Source organism: Pseudopodoces humilis, chromosome 10, assembly GCF_049639895.1.
Source record: "Pseudopodoces humilis isolate 2021_Gansu_Grassland_sample_001 chromosome 10, ASM4963989v1, whole genome shotgun sequence".
In the NCBI taxonomy this organism is placed as follows: Eukaryota; Metazoa; Chordata; class Aves; order Passeriformes; family Paridae; genus Pseudopodoces; species Pseudopodoces humilis.
In genome coordinates this window covers 18760725-18778984 of record NC_142209.1, presented here as the reverse complement: position 1 = coordinate 18778984, position 18260 = coordinate 18760725, and the positions used below count along the sequence as shown (strand labels likewise).

The 18260-nt window shown below is 38.9% G+C and overlaps 1 protein-coding gene across 11 annotated transcripts in view; it reads left to right on the top strand.

Moving 5' to 3' along the window:
* Window positions 1-18260, top strand: part of ADGRL2 (adhesion G protein-coupled receptor L2) — a 176118-nt gene that overhangs the window by 40043 nt on the left and 117815 nt on the right. For all 11 annotated transcript variants that reach the window (XM_088060095.1, XM_088060098.1, XM_088060097.1 and 8 more), the window contains exon 2: window positions 11139-11311. In XM_088060095.1, the coding sequence (XP_087916221.1) occupies window positions 11239-11311 (73 nt within the window). In that variant the 5' untranslated portion in view covers window positions 11139-11238. The remainder of the gene's footprint in view (window positions 1-11138; window positions 11312-18260) is intronic.

Below are 18260 nucleotides of genomic sequence, written 5' to 3'. Positions count from 1 at the left end.
CAGCTAGATAGCATTATAGCTACCTTATTGTTGCCGTAAGCTGAAGTTACCAGTTGAAGGATAAAGGTATAATTTATGCCCAACCAGTCTGGAAGCTTTTTCAGAAGACTGATAGCAACTGCTTTTATACATATTGCTATGTAAAATGCTTATTAATGTTAGCAGATGTTGCACTTTAATCCCCCAGAATGATTGTTTGGTAGCAGCAGGAGATTTATTAAGCTTGAGTTGTGTGAAATTGTGTGTGCATAAGCTGCTATTTAGATTGTAAAAATGCCATTGAAAACTGTAAAAAAGTTCTAACTGTAATTGGCAGAGAGGTATTAGCTGTTTTAAAAGAAGTATATGTGTACCACTGGCCCTTTTGCTATAACCTCTTTATCATTTATCTTCTTGTATTAATGTCACTGAATTATTAATTCATGAGCAGGGTTGGATAGGGTGAAGGCACTATTTAAATATGTGTGGCACATGTATCCTTATCGCTGGAGACATGAAAAGAGTCATTTTGTGTTATCTGTAAAATGGAAAGGACATTTAAAAATTTCATTTACGGTAATCCACTTCACTTCCCAGTAAAACACCTAGATTATTGCTACTATAATATAATGTTCTTATTAGAATTTTGTAATCTTTCCACTCTCTCACTTATAAATACTGTTGATAGACAAATGTAGACTTACTTTTTTTCATTAGTTGCACATACAGTTCATGAACTGCAGCAGAATGTATGAAGAGCAGGGTTTTAGTAAAAAGCAATTCTCTTTAATTTCTAGTAAAAGAACACAAAATAAAAGCCAGTAAGTATTTATAATCATGAAAGGCTAAAGAAATTTATCATCTAAAATCATAACGTAACCTAATTAAAGAAAAATAGGATATTTTCCAAAGTAACAGTGTCATTGTCACATTGAGCCATCAAGAGCTATATTATTTAAAAGAAATTGTGAATGTGTGTTTTTGGTCTGCTTGATGAAACCACAGAATATCAGAGGTCACATTGCTGCTAAAAAATGTGTTAAAAATGTATCTTAAATTTCATCTGTGCTGTATGGATGATTAAAAAAAAATTGAAATGTACAGGAAATATAATATTTTCAGTCACTCCAACGGAAAGAGTTCGTTCTCTTGAATGCTTTAAAAAGTGTTCATTCTTTTTAAAAATTCTTTGCATGAAAGCAATTTCAGGGTACTTTGTCCTCAAGTGCTTGCGGTGGCTGGCATGGCAGTGCTGGAGATAACTCATATTCCATTTTGTTTAATATTTAAAATATATCACTTCACACTTCCCTTTTCACCATGCATAGAAGAGACCTTCACTATTTCCACAATACATGGGGAGTTTTTTTTTTTCTCTTCAGGCATTTCTCTGCAGAAGAGAAAATGTTATGTAGGCTGCTAGGGAGAAGAGTTGTAAACAGTGGTACATACAAGTAGAAGGAGCCTTCCTGCTGAATTATAATTTAGAGTTCTTCTTGCTTGTAACTTCTCCAAATGTAATCATTGTAGTTGCCTGACTTAGACTTTATACAACAGGAACTGAAATAATTTTTATTTTTCTATTATAGTTTGAATAAATAAGAAAGCCAGGTGTTCCCCAACTGCAAGAATTTTGCAGCTCTGATGAATGACGGGTACTTATTCAGCTGTCTTGCATAGTTAAGAATAGTCATCTGAATGTTCATTGCTTATTAAATTGTACAAGAAAATACTCTTAACTGCAGCACTGTTGCACTATTGTATACCTCAGTAACTTGTATGTCCTTGCAGAGTCCATCATCCAGTAAGGGCCCTGAACTTTGTTTCAGTGTAGAATCAGGCCCTTTCTGAATAGATCCTGTAGATTTATTTGCCAAATTTATTGCATATGTTTCTCACATCCTTGATGATGTGCAAGCAGTAGGTGTGTAATTCAGTAGTATATTTGTGTGCAGGTGCAGGGAAGAGCAATGCTGTCATACAGGGCTTCTCACATTTGAGTTCTTGTCTTGAATGTGTATGAGAAAAGCCAGTTACAAGGGCAGAAAACCAAGGAGGCTGTTGATTTTCATTTCATGGTTTTAGAGTTTTCAACATTCTAAGTGCTACTGGTAGGTAAAAGTGGTGAACATGAAATATGTGTCTTCTGGTGCTGCCTGCTATTTTTTTTTTTTTTTTTGGAGGACACAGAAGTCCTCCAAAGGCTTACATAAATTCAGTGGGATTTCTACCTGTTAGTCATACTTGCCTGGAGAATCTCTTGTCTGCTTAGAAAGCGGTTAAAGACTTCTTCCCTTCTTCTGTTCTCAAAACTAAAAAATTTTGTTGTGGCTCATGGCCAAGTATGGGATAGTAGTACACAGCACTTCTCAGGTTTCTATGCAAGAAATGAGCCACTTCCTTTTATCAACTAAATGGTTTGTAAATGGTTTGGAAAATCCAGCTTTATGGAATTACTCCTGGAAGTTTGTTTGGTGGTGGTGATTTTAATGGAACTAGAATGTGGTCTTCTAAATGTCCTGACCATCAGGCTGCTGGAAAGAAAACACTACTCTCTGATCATGGTAATATTAGTAGTGCTTCAGAGAAAAGAAAGAAACCTGGGAATAATGTAAGAAGGGATTATTTGAAAGAAGAAAAAGAAAAATGCTTAAGTACAGCATGTTTGGTTAAAAGCATGCATTATTATTGAAATGGTCTTTCATAAAATGCATCATTGTGATGCTATGGTAAATTCTAATACATGAGCATATGATGGAAGAAATATTTAAAATTTCCTTTCTCCTGCTCTCTCTGTATAGTCACAGTTTTTTCACATTTCTTTGCATGCTTATCTGATGTATTTTATCCTAGATTATCTCATGGCTCCCAAGAAAACCCTTTTGGTAGTATTGATAACCTAATATATGACAGATTTTGGTCATTATTATTTCATTTAGTGGTCATATGTATAGACCAAGAGGGAATCTGAATATTGATTTCACTGAATGGCTAGTAACAATGATTTATGAGTCACAGATTCCGTGCAGTGAGCCAAACACAGCAGAGATTACATCTTAGATGCCACCATTGATTTTGATTCATATTTCACTGCACAATGATTAGGCCATGGTCTCACCTATGTTAATGTTAGAACAATATTCCTCTCTAAGCAAAGATCTTCCCAAACTACACTCAGTGCATGGTGTCTGTATCTATATGCCCACTGCTTCTGACTTTTAAAAATGGTAAATATTTTTCAGTTGCTTATAAAGAGTTGGTATTTCTCTGATAGCAAAGGGTTTTGATAGAATTTCTTTAAATAATCAAAAGTGATTTTGCTGCACACTCAAGCTTGTTCCTGAAACTGGAACAATATAATTTATATTGAATACAGACGACTTAATATGATCATAAATACAATTGATAGAAAATTGATGCTTTAAAATGAATGTTAAACTAGCAGCTTCATGAATCTTTTTGATAGTATTCCTTGGCATGTGCCCAGAAAAAAAGTTTTCAGTGTAGTAGTTTCCAGGGAATTGGTGCTACCAAACTGAGGTCTGTGCTTGAATATCAAATGCTGAGGCTGCAGCACAGCCATTCCCCAAGAGGTCCAATGTATTGGGGCTATACAGCCCCCATTAGCCAGGTTATAGCATGGCTAAAAGTGCTGTACATGCATGATAAAAATGTGTTCTTGTCTGCTCTTGCCTGTAACTTGATTTTATTTTGGAAGTTAGTAACGCGTGGGTGTTTTGCTGGCTCTGTGCTGGTCTCTGGAGTTGTCTTACTTCAGTGTCAGCTGTGAAAGACAGAATCATAGAACAGTTTTGGTTGGAAGGGACCTTAAATTATCATCTAGTTCCAACCCCCCTTCCATGGCCAGGGACCCCTGCTGCCAGACCAGGTTGCCCAAAGCCCCATCCAACCTGGTCTTAAACGTTCCCGTGGATGTGGCATCGGGAACCCTGTTCCAGTGCTTCACCACTCTCACAGTGAAGAGAAACTTGCAAACATCTACTCTAGATTTACCCTCTTTCAGTTTAAAGCCATTCCCCCTTGTCCTATCACAAGGGGGAATTGCAGGCCCCTTTAAAAAGTCCCTTTCCAGCTCTCATGTGTCCCTTTAGCTACTAGAAAGCTACTATAAGGTCTCCCCAGAACCTTCTCTTCTCCAGGCTCTCTCAGCCCCAGCTCTCACCCTGTCTGCGTGGGAAAGGTGCTCCAGCCCTTTGATCATCTTTGTGGCCTCCTCTGGAGCTCCTCCAAAGGTCCACATAAGTCTTATCTTGGGGGCCCCAGAGCTGGGTTCAGGATTCAGGATCAGAACTCATCTCCCTGCCTAAGCCCAGGGTCTAGTGGCCATAAAGCAGATCAGGTGTGTTGAAATCCTTGCAGTCAATTAGAGGAACACCATGTCACCTCACGGGTACCGACATGTCTGACCACAGTCCCAGGACTTAGTTCTGTTTGTTTTGTTTTTCAGTCTACTTCCACTTCAAACAAGTTCTCAGCTGTGAAAAACAGTGGAGGGGAAGGGAAAAAAAAAAAAAAAAAAAAAAAAAGAGATCAGCTAAGTGGCGTAACAGCTTTGAGAAATACGGGCCTTTGCGAAGCCTTGTCAAGGCTGTCAACCAACAGTTTCCTGTCTTACAAGACTGCTGTGTCTTTGGTTGATGTTAGTCTAGTGATTTATTTTTTTCCAAGGGAAAAAAAATGAGATCTTTAATATAAATAGATTATTTTGTGGATTTGTCTTTTCTGAGAAGTTTGAAAAGCCTTTGAATTTTCTTCAGCTGTTACAATTGCTTCTTTAAGTCTGTCATATGGTTCTCAGTGTTTTTGTAAAGATACTCATTATTTTCTTGTTTATTTTTGATGTTCATAAAATCTGTCCTACATAGGTTTGAAAATGAGAGCTATTTGTTTTGCAGTTTAATGAAGAGAATGGCAAACAGCCTCAGACTGTGCCTCTGGTGTCCACAGTGATCAGCATATTTAACATGCTCAGCATGACACCAAGATATTACAGCCGATAACAGTTGTAATTGACTTACAGCATCCCTTTCCCTCCCCCCTTCTTTGGATGGTGGGGATTTATCTTTGAGTCCCCATGAAGCTGTAGTGACACAGAGGGCAGAAGTGGTGGAAGGTTTTACCTGTGCTGCTTGTGTCGAGGTGGTCTCATGTAGCAGCATGGTGTCAATTCAGGTGAGATACAGGGAATTCGCAATGAGGATTGAGTGACACCCCCTGTCCGCCCCCAACCCCCCTTGATTCTGAGCGTTTATCAAAGGCAAAAAGAGAAATTCAGACTTGGCAAAAAGAGAGTGCCTGGAGCCAAAAAAAGCCATTCTTATTAGCGCTAGCAAAGGTTTACTTTGCTGGCTTATTGAATGAAAACTCCCTTGAGTGTCCAGGCTTTATCCTGTGTTAACAAGGGGCAAAGCTGGCTTGCTGGGAATGACTGCTGTGTAACGTGTATGTAAAACATGGGAGTGAGGCCAAGCTGAATTAGAGTGGGAGAAAGGAAAATCTTTGTCTTTTCCTCTTAAATCCTATTTATTTTCTCTGTGAATGGTTGTGGTAGACCACTGAAGTGCTGGGGACTGGTGGACTAAATTGTGATGTTGCACTGGCAAAATCTCGTCAGTGCCCTGTCTAGTGTCATGTCTTGCATAGGTAGATGGGATATTTTGAATGATACATTACACTGAAAAGCTGGGAACTCAGGCTGGGATGGGGTCAGTGGTTTTGGGGTCTTTGTCAATTTTAGGGTATGCATTTATTGCTCACTGTTTTAGGCATTCATCAGGCACGAGCGTGTAACCTCAGAGTACAATGCAGCTGAATGCATTGAAGTAATTTTTTTGTAGCAAGATTGGATGACCTTGGTCAAGTCTTGTTCCTACTGTATTGTTCCTTTCCCTCATACTGTATTCTTTCCATGTAAGTTGGTAAGAAATGTTTTGGGTTAGAGATCCAATGTTCACGGTGACTATTAATAGGAACTGTTGAATACAGGAGTGTAGATAAGACTCCCTGCTACCTTTTGAGCATTAAATTGTTTTTAATGGAAAGGAAATATTTGTTAGCCATTTTAGATGGATCAGAGTTAGCCTTTCCTTTCACCTTGCAATATGCAGCTGGTTCTATTGGAGCAGATCAGGCATTGCTTGTTTACCTTAGGTAGTAGAAGGAAGCTAACTAGATCAGCACTGTCTTGATTGTTGTCAGGGTTTTTTTTTGTAGGGTCCCATAGCTAAAACTCATAACCAGACTTTGTACAATCTGGTACTGTAGCACCAGTGTGGAGTTATTAATGTAAATCAAGTTTTGAATAAACATATTGAAAACTTAGGAATAAGTCATGTTGAATGCGTGTCTGAAGATACGTTCGTTGTTGGAAGCTAGAGCTGGATCTTGTTACAGATATGTAGAAAATGGTAGCTCTTGGATCATAAACAGTATTAGTCTCATTTGAGTATTTTACTAATTCAGCTTAGACAGTTTTACTAATCACACTTCACTAATTAAATTCTTGTGTTACAGATTATAGTAAGTTTAACTTTTTGCTTTTTTTTAAATTGGAAAAGCCTCATGATGGGAAAGCACGTGGGCACATGATTTCTCAGGAGACTAAGTAGTCTATTATATTGTATGAATATATATCTACTCACCCTTGCCTTCTCATCCCCCTCCTTTCCTCTGCAGAATGTCTCATATATATTACAGAATTACTCAGTTTCATAAACTGGGTTATGAAAAGCAGTGGGGGTGCTGCATGTGTGGCAAGATAGGTCACACAGGATTTATAAGAAGGACTGCCTGGTCCTGCTAGTTCCTTGGCATGTATGAGCTCTGCAGCTATGCCTGATGTTCCTTACCTTTCGTTGCCTCATCATCTGTAAAGCTAGTATAAATTTTATTTCTGTAATAGGGATGTTAAAGCTTCACTGAGGTTGCAAGTGCTCTGTGGTGTTTCTAAAATGATTTGGAAAATGAAGCACTATACTCTAAAATACATCAGCATTAGTCTGAATGACTTTTAGCTGAAGAAAAACATCCTTGCTTAGCTGGAAAGATCTCTGTGTTCTCCTTTGTCTTAATTGCCTGAAAAGCTGGATAGGACAGGAGGGAAAAGACAGCTTTTGAGCATGCTGTGTCAGTTGTCCGGAAGCTCTTAAAAGACCCTTTTTTGGCTTTTGAAAATAAAACCTTGGGAAGGTTAAACAGAGTAGAGTTGGGACACGGCAGTCCTTTAGAGGTCTTTCTCTTCAAAGATAAAAGTATTTCAAGGAGCATGCTTGGAGCAGCTTCCTCTTATCTCTGGGGTGCTCTTGAGCAATGTTGCAGGGAGAGGGATGGCCAGCAGTGGCATGTATTCTGCAGCGGTCGTGTTCCGTCTGTAAGAAGTTTCAGAAGCACAGAAGAACAAGGAAGCGAGGCAGGGGCACTGAGATATTCGGGACTTGGAGCACAGTTTATGAATACAGTATGAAGAGATGTCCAGTACCTTTGCAGTGTTACAGGTTTGAACATTAACATTTCTATTCCTGATCTAGCCTTCTTTAAGAGTGCATATGAGAAGAATCTTAACAAGATGAACCACTCTACTTCCAGCAGGGGGTTGTTTTTTTTCCCTGTGGGAGATTGCAGTATGGCCCAGAGGTAGGGATTTAAGTTACAACTGAAATTTTCTGGGCAGCTTTTATTGCACTCTGAAATTCAAGCAAGATTTTGCTCTAGGGAGTTTCTCTCTGCCCCGCCCACAAGCCGAAGCAGTCAGCGATGCAGAGAAAAGGTTTATTAAGGTCTGAAGGGAAATATCTTATTTGTGCAGGACAGCCCCTCACTGTGATCTCCTTTTTCTGTTTACAAAGAAGTAACTTAATACATCATTTCCTGCTTCTACTCGTTTGGTTTGGGATTTGTTGTTGTTGCGAGATGCCACCGACGTCTCTGTATCACTGATAGATGGATGGTCAGAAGGATGTGGCTGACAGCAGTGTCTTTAGTCCGAGTGCTCTCTGGCTCCAGCTCATGTCTGGATGCCTTTCTCAGGTTGAGCTTTTGTTATGCTGATGAATGGTTGGAACTGCACTGTTCTTTTACTTGGAGCCACACAGAGATTCTCAAATACCGAGGCTCCATTAAAATTTGTTTGCTGTGAACATGTTAACTTACTCAAAAGAAAAGAAACAAACCCAAACCCTATTGCATCAGTTTTCAAACAGTGTTTCATTTTTTCTTGGGTTTTTAGATAAACATGTGTTACTGATAATCTGGTAGGGGCTGGTTAGTTTATTTTGAATTCTTTTTGCAGGAGCACACTGAGTTAAATTCTATGTCTGTAGGCTACAGCAATCTAAAGAGAACAATATATTGCACAAAACCCTTAAAATTGTCCTCTAAAGTGCTCGCAATTTCTTCTTAATTGAATAGTTTCTGCTGGTTTTGGTATTACAAAGGCATCAATATATTTTCAGAAACTGTAGGTCCTTATAAAAGTGGCTAAGTCAGTTTAGAAGGTCAGGAACTCTTACTCAAAAAAACAAAAAACAAAAAGCAAAGTGTTTGGCATATGTTTTGTAACTATTTCCTTGGGAAATGCTGGGATTTACTGCAAGTGATGCTTTGATTATTGGTTTTATTTTTGACATAACTCTTTCCTCTCCACTCCAATTTAAAAAGGCCCACAAGTAAGTGATGACTTTGAGGATGATGAAGCACAGGGATGTCACTATCCAGCTGAAGTTGAAGAAAGATATCTCAAAACCTGGGGGTGCAGTGATATGTTATAGAAATAAAAACTTGAGTCTCAGGAAGTCCAAATCTTCTGGACAGACTGGGAGCAATCAGAAGGCTGATTTAATTTCACTTTTAGCCATTATTATTCATCATGTATTCTCTTGGATTATTCTGATTGCTTACTGAAATTACGCTGATTAGTCTGTAGAGTGTGTGAAATAGTTTTATGATTTTTCCTTTGGGTGCTGCAGGTGAAAAATTAATCCAAACTCTTCCCAAGATTCTAGCTGAACTATCTCCAGGGCTTTTTTTTGGAGATCGTGGTGGCAATATTTTCTTCTTAACTCAGCAGGAGCTCCTTTGCAATTTTAATTTCTGCTAAATGCAGTGCATCCTTTATGGACTTTTAGATTTATTTTCTCGTAGTAACAAAAGAGTCTCAGCCCACTGTAAAGGATCTAGAGCTGGAATGTGACTCTCTCTTCATAACCGCTTTCGGGGCTGTCCTGTGTCATCATCTAAATTCAGGTCACACTTTGTTCCTCAGGGCTCATGGGCGTGTGCCAGGGAGAGCCACGCGCTGCCCGTCCTGAGCTCGCTTTGCTGTTGCCTGCTTCTTGTTGAAATGTGTGTGGAAAAAAAGTGCCTGTGACTAAAGAGCACCTGTCTGTAGCTGGAAATTGGAAAAAGAGATCATTTTTACGTATCAATAAACATAAAATCATATGGCCTCAGATGTCAGTTTTCTTTCTGTGTGAGGAATCACAAGCACACTTGTGTTGTGAGAGGGATGCCTCCAGTTCTCTTAAAGAGGAGCTGAGTAAAGAAACCTGCTTGGCTATTTAATAATCTCCACAGATACCACCTTCATTGAGAGCCAGAGAAATTGTTCTATAACATTTTCTGTTAATTCCCACCTTTTTCTCCTTGTGGGAAAAACAGTCTTGTTGCTGTTTGTGTGCTCAGGGAACAAACTTTATCATCGATAACGATTAACGTTGACTAATATATACTCTCTACTTCTAAAAATGATCAACATTTCATAGAATTTCTTTATCTGGCATGTTGTGCTCTTCATCCTTTCCACTTCTCCTTGCCAAAAGGGTAAATGTATTTTTAAAGCCCTTAACATGCTCTAGTACTCATAAGAATCATAAGTGGCCCTTGGATCCTGCCACTTAAATTTTTACACAGTCATTGTTACAAGGTTTTAAAGTAACATTAATTTCAGATATCTCAGCAATACATCCATACAGTCCTGTTCTTTCATCCTGGAAAGACCAGGCCAATGTGACACAGGGCTCAGCCCTTTGCATCTATGATTGCTGCAGTGTTCAGTGTTCTCCAGAGTTGTTTCATATATCTGTAATATGTAGAGCCAACTTTCTACTTAAAAATAATCTGTTCTTCTCTGGATGTTAATTTTTCTCTAGCTTCCCAAACTCTAATAGTCGGGGCTGAAGCATGACCTAGCTTCTCACAGTGAGATATGGAAGAGGATGTGTGTAGTTACTCAGCTGGCTGGTGAGAGAATAGAGTCATTAGCAAAAGGGAGCACTCTGCTGTCAAATCTTCTACCACAGCTACTGCACTCTATCACTGTAATTATATTTTTCAAATGCAAATTATAGCTTTAAGAATTCTTCCTTTGGTACATCGTTTACAGGAGCAGTTCAGTCCGTATTTCTCAGTACAAGACAAATTTTGTCTGAGGCTAAGGACAGGAGAAGGTCTTATCCATTGTTTATTCCCTTTTCTCTGAAGATGTTTATTGTGTAGAAATACATTTAACTGTGCAGTCATATGAAGAAGCTGCCTCACCAAATGGGGTATTTTGTCAGCAAAGCAGCTGTTACTGTCTCTCTCATCCAAGGAGGGCAATCTTTGTGTGGCATGAGGGGAACGCCAGGACCATGGCAGGGGGCAGACCTGCTCAGCCTTCCTGCTGGGAGGAGTTGCTGTGTTGTTCTCAGCCACTCCATATTTCAAATCCCCAAGAAATATGGTAGTGCCCTAGATTTAATTTTACTGTGGTTCTTTGAGGTAGAAAAATGCAGGTTGTGGCAGATTTGTGGAGTCAGAAAAGCGTAGCTGACACATCTACAGGTTCAGTTCCATATATTCGCTGCAGATGTTCTCCTGTTGGTTTGTTATTTTTTCATGTGTCTTAGTGCAAATACATAATAACACTCATGCTTTCAACTTTAACATGTATCATTATTTGGCATTGGGCTTAGTGATCGTTGACCTTGAGAGATAACATCCCAAAACCCTGCCAAATTCCCAGATACAGTGCAGGTGTACTCTCAGTTTTTACTAAAAATTTCCGTTTTCGTGTGAAGTAAAATTTGGTATTTCAAATTATTTGTGTTCAGGTACTGATAGATTTTTTTTCTCCTTTTCTTCCAAATCCTCTGCTACTCTAGGTATGAAGATGAATAATGCAGACCACTGGTTTCGATGATGCTGGGCTTTTATAACTGGATTCATTAAGGAATACAAAGAAAATTCTTACAGGGATCAATAATGGTGTCTTTTGGCTGCAGAATGCAAAGTTTTTGGTTTCTGCTCATTATCAGCTTCCTGCAGTGTACTGAAGGTAAGCTTTAGTTTATTTTTTACTTGGGTTTGCAGATGAGTTAAATGGACTGTACAATTAATTTCTGTTAGATAACTTGAAGTTTGAGGATGACAAGATAAATGTATCTGTAGCATATTCTAGGTTTAATTTATAAGACTCCAATTGTCCCTTTTTAATGAAGAAAAGAAGAAAATAGGTTTTTTTCAGGTTTGATAGTGTCATATATTGAAATTGAAATGCAGTGTTCAGGCAACTGAAGTATTAATAGCCTTGATTGGTAGGTGCCTTATTTTTGGATTCTTCCTGTTTATCCTTTCTTTTCTATTCTCATTGCACAACCATTTAGAAGAAATGTATGGATATGTTAAATGTGGTATAAAACAACTAAATGAAATACCCATTTTACTTTTCTAATTTGGCTCACTGAAAACGAAATGGCAAACACTTCATTAAGATTAGTGCTATGCAAGTTAAATTTCAGGAAATAAAACTCAAAGTTCATACAGAAATAGCATCTACTTGAAAATATTTTTGCTTTTTTTAGAAAAAGGAAAAATACTTCACTGCTATCAAATGTGCTTAAAATAGCTGTTAAATTAAAGAGATGAGGAAGGAAAGATTTTTTCAAGAGGTTGCGTTATCTATTCTTTATCTGTTTTTTTTCATAAACTACACTTCATCCAGCTAGTCTGTCTCCACAGCTGTTTTTGTGGCCCTTTTAATAAAGAGAGGAACACAAATGAATGAAAAGGAAAACACCACTTATGAATTCTTAATTGCAAATATTCATATAGAACTTGAGGCTATTTTGGGGTGCAAGCATTTTGATTGCATAGATTGCAGGTGAAAAGATCAGTTTAATAATAAAATAGCATCTCCATGCCATCTCACATTATTCAGTAATTGATGTATAATACATAGACTTCCTTGCTGTGTCTTTGTCATGATCTTACCAGTTTTTAAAGCAGATACACACTTTACTTGGTCAAAATTCCTTGAATTTTAAGGCCAGATTTTCAGAAATACTTCTGGAAAGCTACCTTGCCTCCCCCTCTCTTTCTTTCTGGATTTCTATAAGTAAAAAGGAGCTATTACATAAATAAAAAGTCCCTAAAAATGACAAGACCCAAGATTAAAAATTCATATATTTTATGCAGCCTTCCACACTCCCTGCGTAATTTCCTAAGCTTTCTTTCTAGACTTGCAGAGCTTGGGTTGTGCTGACAGACGAGCTTTGCTGAAATAGGTTGTTCATCTGCATGTGTGAACATACACATCTCTCAGGGAGCATGTCCTCGGAGTCTTCACAGCGCTTTCTGAACTTGGGGAAGCCTCATTTCACTTAAATAGCTTCCACAGTCAGTTTCCCATCCCTCCCCTCCTTCTTAAATACTGCCAGGATGTAATAGAAAAGTGGCATTTCCCAGATCTCGGATGCTTCCATCCTTGGTGGGATTCCGGCTCTGGGAGCTGCTGTACCCGCTGTCCTCTCGGTGTCTGTCCAGCCTGGGGACTGGGCTGTAATCCTCCTTGTACAGGAAAGTAAGTACAAACAGCTGGAAGGTGAAATGCTTTCCAGCCTCTTCCATAGGCAAGAAAGGTAACTGTGGATTAGGAGGTTGGAGTAATAAACTTTATGACCGGCTGGTTTGGTAATAGCTGGTGCTAATTATAAATGCACTTACATTGCAAAAGTGGTTGCACTAGGTGAAATCTAAGGTGTAGGAAGTTGAGACATCTATTTATGGGCTTTTTTCTGAAGTTTTGAAGCACTAAGGATTTTTTTATTATTATTGCAATTGTTTCAAATCTCTCGAATGCATTTTACAAACATTCAGGTACTTGCAGTTTAATGCTGTGTGATGGTTGAAAACATTTGAAAGCAGGAAAAGCAGACAAGCAGCTTTCTGTGGTTTGGTTATGGTTGCAAACAGAAGGCTGTAAGGCTGTTTTATCTGCTGAGTTTGGAAAGGAAAAAGTCAGCTGAGAACTTCTGCAGACTGAATTTTTGCCATTTGCAGAAAGTTAATTTTCATTGTCATCTGTAATATTTCAAGTTCATTTTGTTCTGTCCCTGTTTTTCTTGCTTTTAGTAGCCAGTAGCAATCTTTTGATGCTTCAGTTGTGAATTTACTTTTTTAAAGTCTATACAAGAGCTGCTTTTTCAGCTAAAAGAAACAGGGAAGGAAATTGGGAGCAGATAACAGAATCATACCAAATTAATTGTAAATTCTTAAAATAAATGAAATACTGTGGCTCTGTATACTGGAAATGAATATTAATATAGAGTTGGCTTCCAGCCACAGAAGAAAAATGAATACTGCATTATTACACTTTCTCACAAAATTACATTGCCTTCTGCTTCAGTAATAAGAGATGCCAAGTATAACATGCTTTAGTAGCACTTCATGCCTGGAAATACGAACATGAACAAAGGTTAAAATAAGAGCATCTAACTTTTGCTAGAAATAAGAAAATCTTTAATTCTCTTGCTTGGAACGTAGGTTTTTTTTATAGAAATCTGATGTGTACATGAAGGTTGTTGCAGTTACTGGGGTAGATAAAACCTGGCTAAATTCCCTGCTGTTACATTTTAATGTTTCTGTATAGTTTAATGGAGAGAAAGGGGGGGGCGGGGGGGGCTGGAAATGATCCTGGATGTGGACAAGTGATTCATTTATTCATATAATGAAACATTTTCCAATCAAGAAAAGGCTTTATTACTCTCACAGCCTTAACTTTAACTCACCAGGGAATTAGCAAGCAGGCACAGTTATACAAAGCCTGTAATTTTCTTTTACTGTTGCCTGTCCAAATAGGAATCATATCTTCAGATAAGAAGGTCTTGTTTTACTTTCTTTTTTACCTGGCTATGCAGTCCAGATGGGATTGCTTTTGAAACATTCCATTCCTTCAGGTAAAATGCACCTGGAGCAGACAAGTGCCGACAGCTGGACAGGAAAACCACACTGAGTTATTATACACTGCTGGTACATCTGATCAACAACAATTCAGTATTGTTGTGTTTGTTGTTACTGCCATCAACAGCAAGCATTGCAGCCCTAAATGAGGAAGAGTCAAGAGGCTGGAAAAAGGAATGAAAAGCTCAAGTCATGAGCTAGAGTATTATTAATCTCATTTCTGAAAGTTATTTTTCTGTCCCTTTTTCTAGAACTTTCTATAAAGGCTTGTCTTTCAAACTACTGTTCTACTGCAAAAGGCAGATTGAAGAGACTGCTTTGGGAAGCAGTTTGGCTCAGTCCTGGGCAAGTGGCCATGGCTGTGTGAGGCCTGGCCTGGGGACCCGAGGCAGAGCAGAGCTCCCTCTGCACTGTGCCAGAGCCCGTGTCTGTCCCGTGTCCGTGTCTGTCCCATGTCCGTGTCTGTCCCATGTCCGTGTGTCCCATGTCCGTGTGTCCCATGTCCGTGTGTCCCATGTCTGTGTCTGTCCCATGCCTGTGTCTGTCCCATGTCCGTGTCTGTCCCACCCTGTGTCTGTCCCATGTCCGTGTGTCCCATGCCTGTGTCTGTCCCATGCCTGTGTCTGTCCCATGTCTGTGTCTGTCCCATGCCTGTGTCTGTCCCATGCCTGTGTCTGTCCCATGCCTGTGTCTGTCCCATGTCTGTGTCTGTCCCATGTCTGTGTCTGTCCCATGTCTGTGTGTCCCATGCCTGTGTCTGTCCCATGCCTGTGTCTGTCCCATGTCCGTGTCTGTCCCATGTCTGTGTGTCCCATGTCTGTGTGTCCCATGCCTGTGTCTGTCCCATGCCTGTGTCTGTCCCATGCCTGTGTCTGTCCCATGTCCGTGTCTGTCCCATGTCTGTGTGTCCCATGTCCATGTCTGTCCCATGTCCATGTGTCCCATGTCTGTGTCTGTCCCATGTCTGTGTGTCCCATGTCTGTGTCTGTCCCATGTCCATGTGTCCCATGTCTGTGTCTGTCCCATGTCTGTGTCCCATGTCTGTGTCTGTCCCATGTCCATGTGTCCCATGCCTGTGTCTGTCCCATGTCTGTGTCCCATGTCCGTGTCTGTCCCATGTCCGTGTCTGTCCCATGTCCGTGTCTGTCCCATGTCTGTGTGTCCCATGCCTGTGTCTGTCCCATGTCTGTGTGTCCCATGCCTGTGTCTCCCCCACACCATCAGGAAGGGCTTCCTGCTCCCATGTCCCATGCCGCTGAGTCCTGCACCTTTACTCGCCTGTTTCCTACAAACTCTAGAAAGTTAATTACTTTTGACACCACTTCTTTTTTTCCCTCATTTTTTCCCCCTTCCTAATTAGGTGAAATAATCTAACAAGTTAAAAATTATCTGAGAAAATACAGAAGGCCAGAGAGTGAGATCACACATGTCTTGTTTCCATAGCAAAGGAGAGTAGAAAGCATATTATACGTATTATTGGTTTCTCTTCAAGCAAGTTAAGACAGATACACTAATATGCATATGAAAAAAAGATGTCAGAGCTAAACATTCTGGTGAAGATTGGTTTTTGGACGGTGCAGGTTTTGGTATTTTAAGCTTTATCTTGCTTACAAAGTCCACCTTCTTGACTAGCTTTTGATGCTGCTTGTTTTTATTGTCTTCTGCTGCTTGAAAAGCACAAGTGCCTTCAAAGCGCTGAAATAATTTTCTTTGCTAACATTCTGTTTTAACCAAGGTTTAATACAATTTAAATCCATTTTATTATGAATTATTATCTATGCTTTGTCCAAAGGAAGAAGCATCGTGCTTTCATATCTATTTAATTCTGTTTTCCTAAATGGAATTAATGTTATTTAAAGAAATCCAGCTTGTCTTTGCTTCTGAATGTTTGTTTCAATGAGCATTACACTGAAAAGGATATATTCCTCTAAATTCCAGTTACGGCAACCAAAGAGCTGAATTGGTAGCAGTTCTAAGTGCATGTTCCATATTAGTGCATTTACTGAAGAAAATACTAAATACAGATAACGTACTTGGGGACACTACAAAGATATTTGCTATTTCAGTGTATTACTTCAGCTCTTCAGCTTCCTGTCAAGCCACTCAGATGTGGAGTGTCTAAGGCACATGGCACAGGTCCTGAACAAACTGTAAAAGAATGTCAGCTTTCCTACATGCTTACTAGCAGTATTAGTAGGACTTATTGCTATTAGTATAATTTAATTTCTAGCCATGGAATTTATCACAGTGAGGGCTCTGTCAGGCACTCAGTTAAGCAGGAACCACCTGGTTTACAGAGGTTGCAAAGCATCCATAAGCACACCCAGCGTCCTAAGGCCAGACTGGTATTGCCCACTCTTTGGAGGATCACTTAATAAGCTTAATGCTTTCCTTATTTATATCATTTAGGTTCAGGATTCTTTAGCAAATGGGTTTTTTCTTAATTGGTTAATGCAGATTTTGCAGAATTTTTCAGAAAAAAGCAACTGTTGCTCTGGGTCCTGTTTTCTGTCCTGAAAGATCATGTCATTTTTCAGTGGGATTTCCTGGTGTGTATTTATCTGGGACATCTCTCTTTTCTGAGGGAGGCCCAACATATCTTCTTAAAAGAAAATTGATCTAAACAGCAAGACCGAGCCTCTTCTTAAAGAATAATGTCTGTTAAGCATTTCAACTTCATTTCCAGAAAATATAGACTGACAGACTGCGTGAAAAATCCAAAGATATTTTAACATGCTGGCAGTGAATAACCTTTTATATATTCCTGGAGTAGTGAGGTCTGCAGGATTCTCTGCTGTAACATTACATTCTTGAAACCAAAGCAAAACCACCACTATTTCAAAATGTGGAAGAACCATGTAGAAGGATGCATGAAGAACCATTTTAAGTACTGTACTTACATTTAAATGAAAATTTGCTAAGAAGCGTTAATGTAGGAGTCTTAAATTTAAGCAAAGAGTATAAATGCATAATTACTACGAGATGAGTAATAGTATTACTATTTTGATATGCTGTCTTCTCAGTTACTGAAAAACATTTTCCTTTATGAGAGGAGATTTTGCATATTCTTGGGCTCTGTGTTCAGAAGAAGAAAAAACCCCTGTAATGTGTAAAATGATAGAAGTGCAGTGTGTTGTTCTAAGGGCAGTTGCTGTATTTTTAGAGCCCTCTAAGCTGCTATTGGAGTTTACTGTCTTTAGTTGCTGTAACCTTGTGGGTCTCAGTGGGTGAGGTGAGCTGTGCTGATGACCAGTGCAATGAGAGGGGGTTTATTTAACCTTCAGCTGACCTGCGCAGACATCATTGCCTAAGGGGCTTTTCTTTTGTTAAATGTAAATCTGGGAATATTTTAGATTAGTTTATTGTGATAAAGGGACCTTTGCAGGAATACAGTAGCAGAATTTGGACATGTCTTTTAAAAAGCAAATAGGCTTTATTAGTATTCTATTACTAAATATGGGAAAATATATAAGTTATTTTTTATTGAGTTGTATTTTAAAAATCTTTAATTTTTCATTTCTGTTTCTTGTTAAGTGGAAGAATGTTGCTTGTCTTAGAAACAAGGTTTTTTTATATAGTTTTAACATTGTTTATATTGTACTTTCAGGTTATAATGTAAAATATAACTGACTGAAGCATCTGATATCAATGGGAGCTTCAGCACTGGCTTTCTTACTGTATTTAGTGTCCTTATGATCAGATTATAAAAATTATCATAAAATATAATGATTTCAGATATAATATTTGTTGCCAAATTCTGCAAGCACATAATGGGTTTTATGTTTGCAAGTAGATCCACTGATGCTCATGGTCTACCTCTGTGAGTAAATGGCACAGAAAGTAATAGTCTGTGCTAATTGTATATTGCATGGATGGATGTCTTGATAGCAGGAAGCATATGTAGGATGAAGGCACTACAGAAGAACGACTTGCACAAACAGATCTAAAATATGTTTCATGTATGTGCCCACTTCCGTGTTTGCGCTAAGCATTCCAGATTGTGTTACATGAGGAAGAGGAGATAAAACTGTTCACAGAGAGAAATT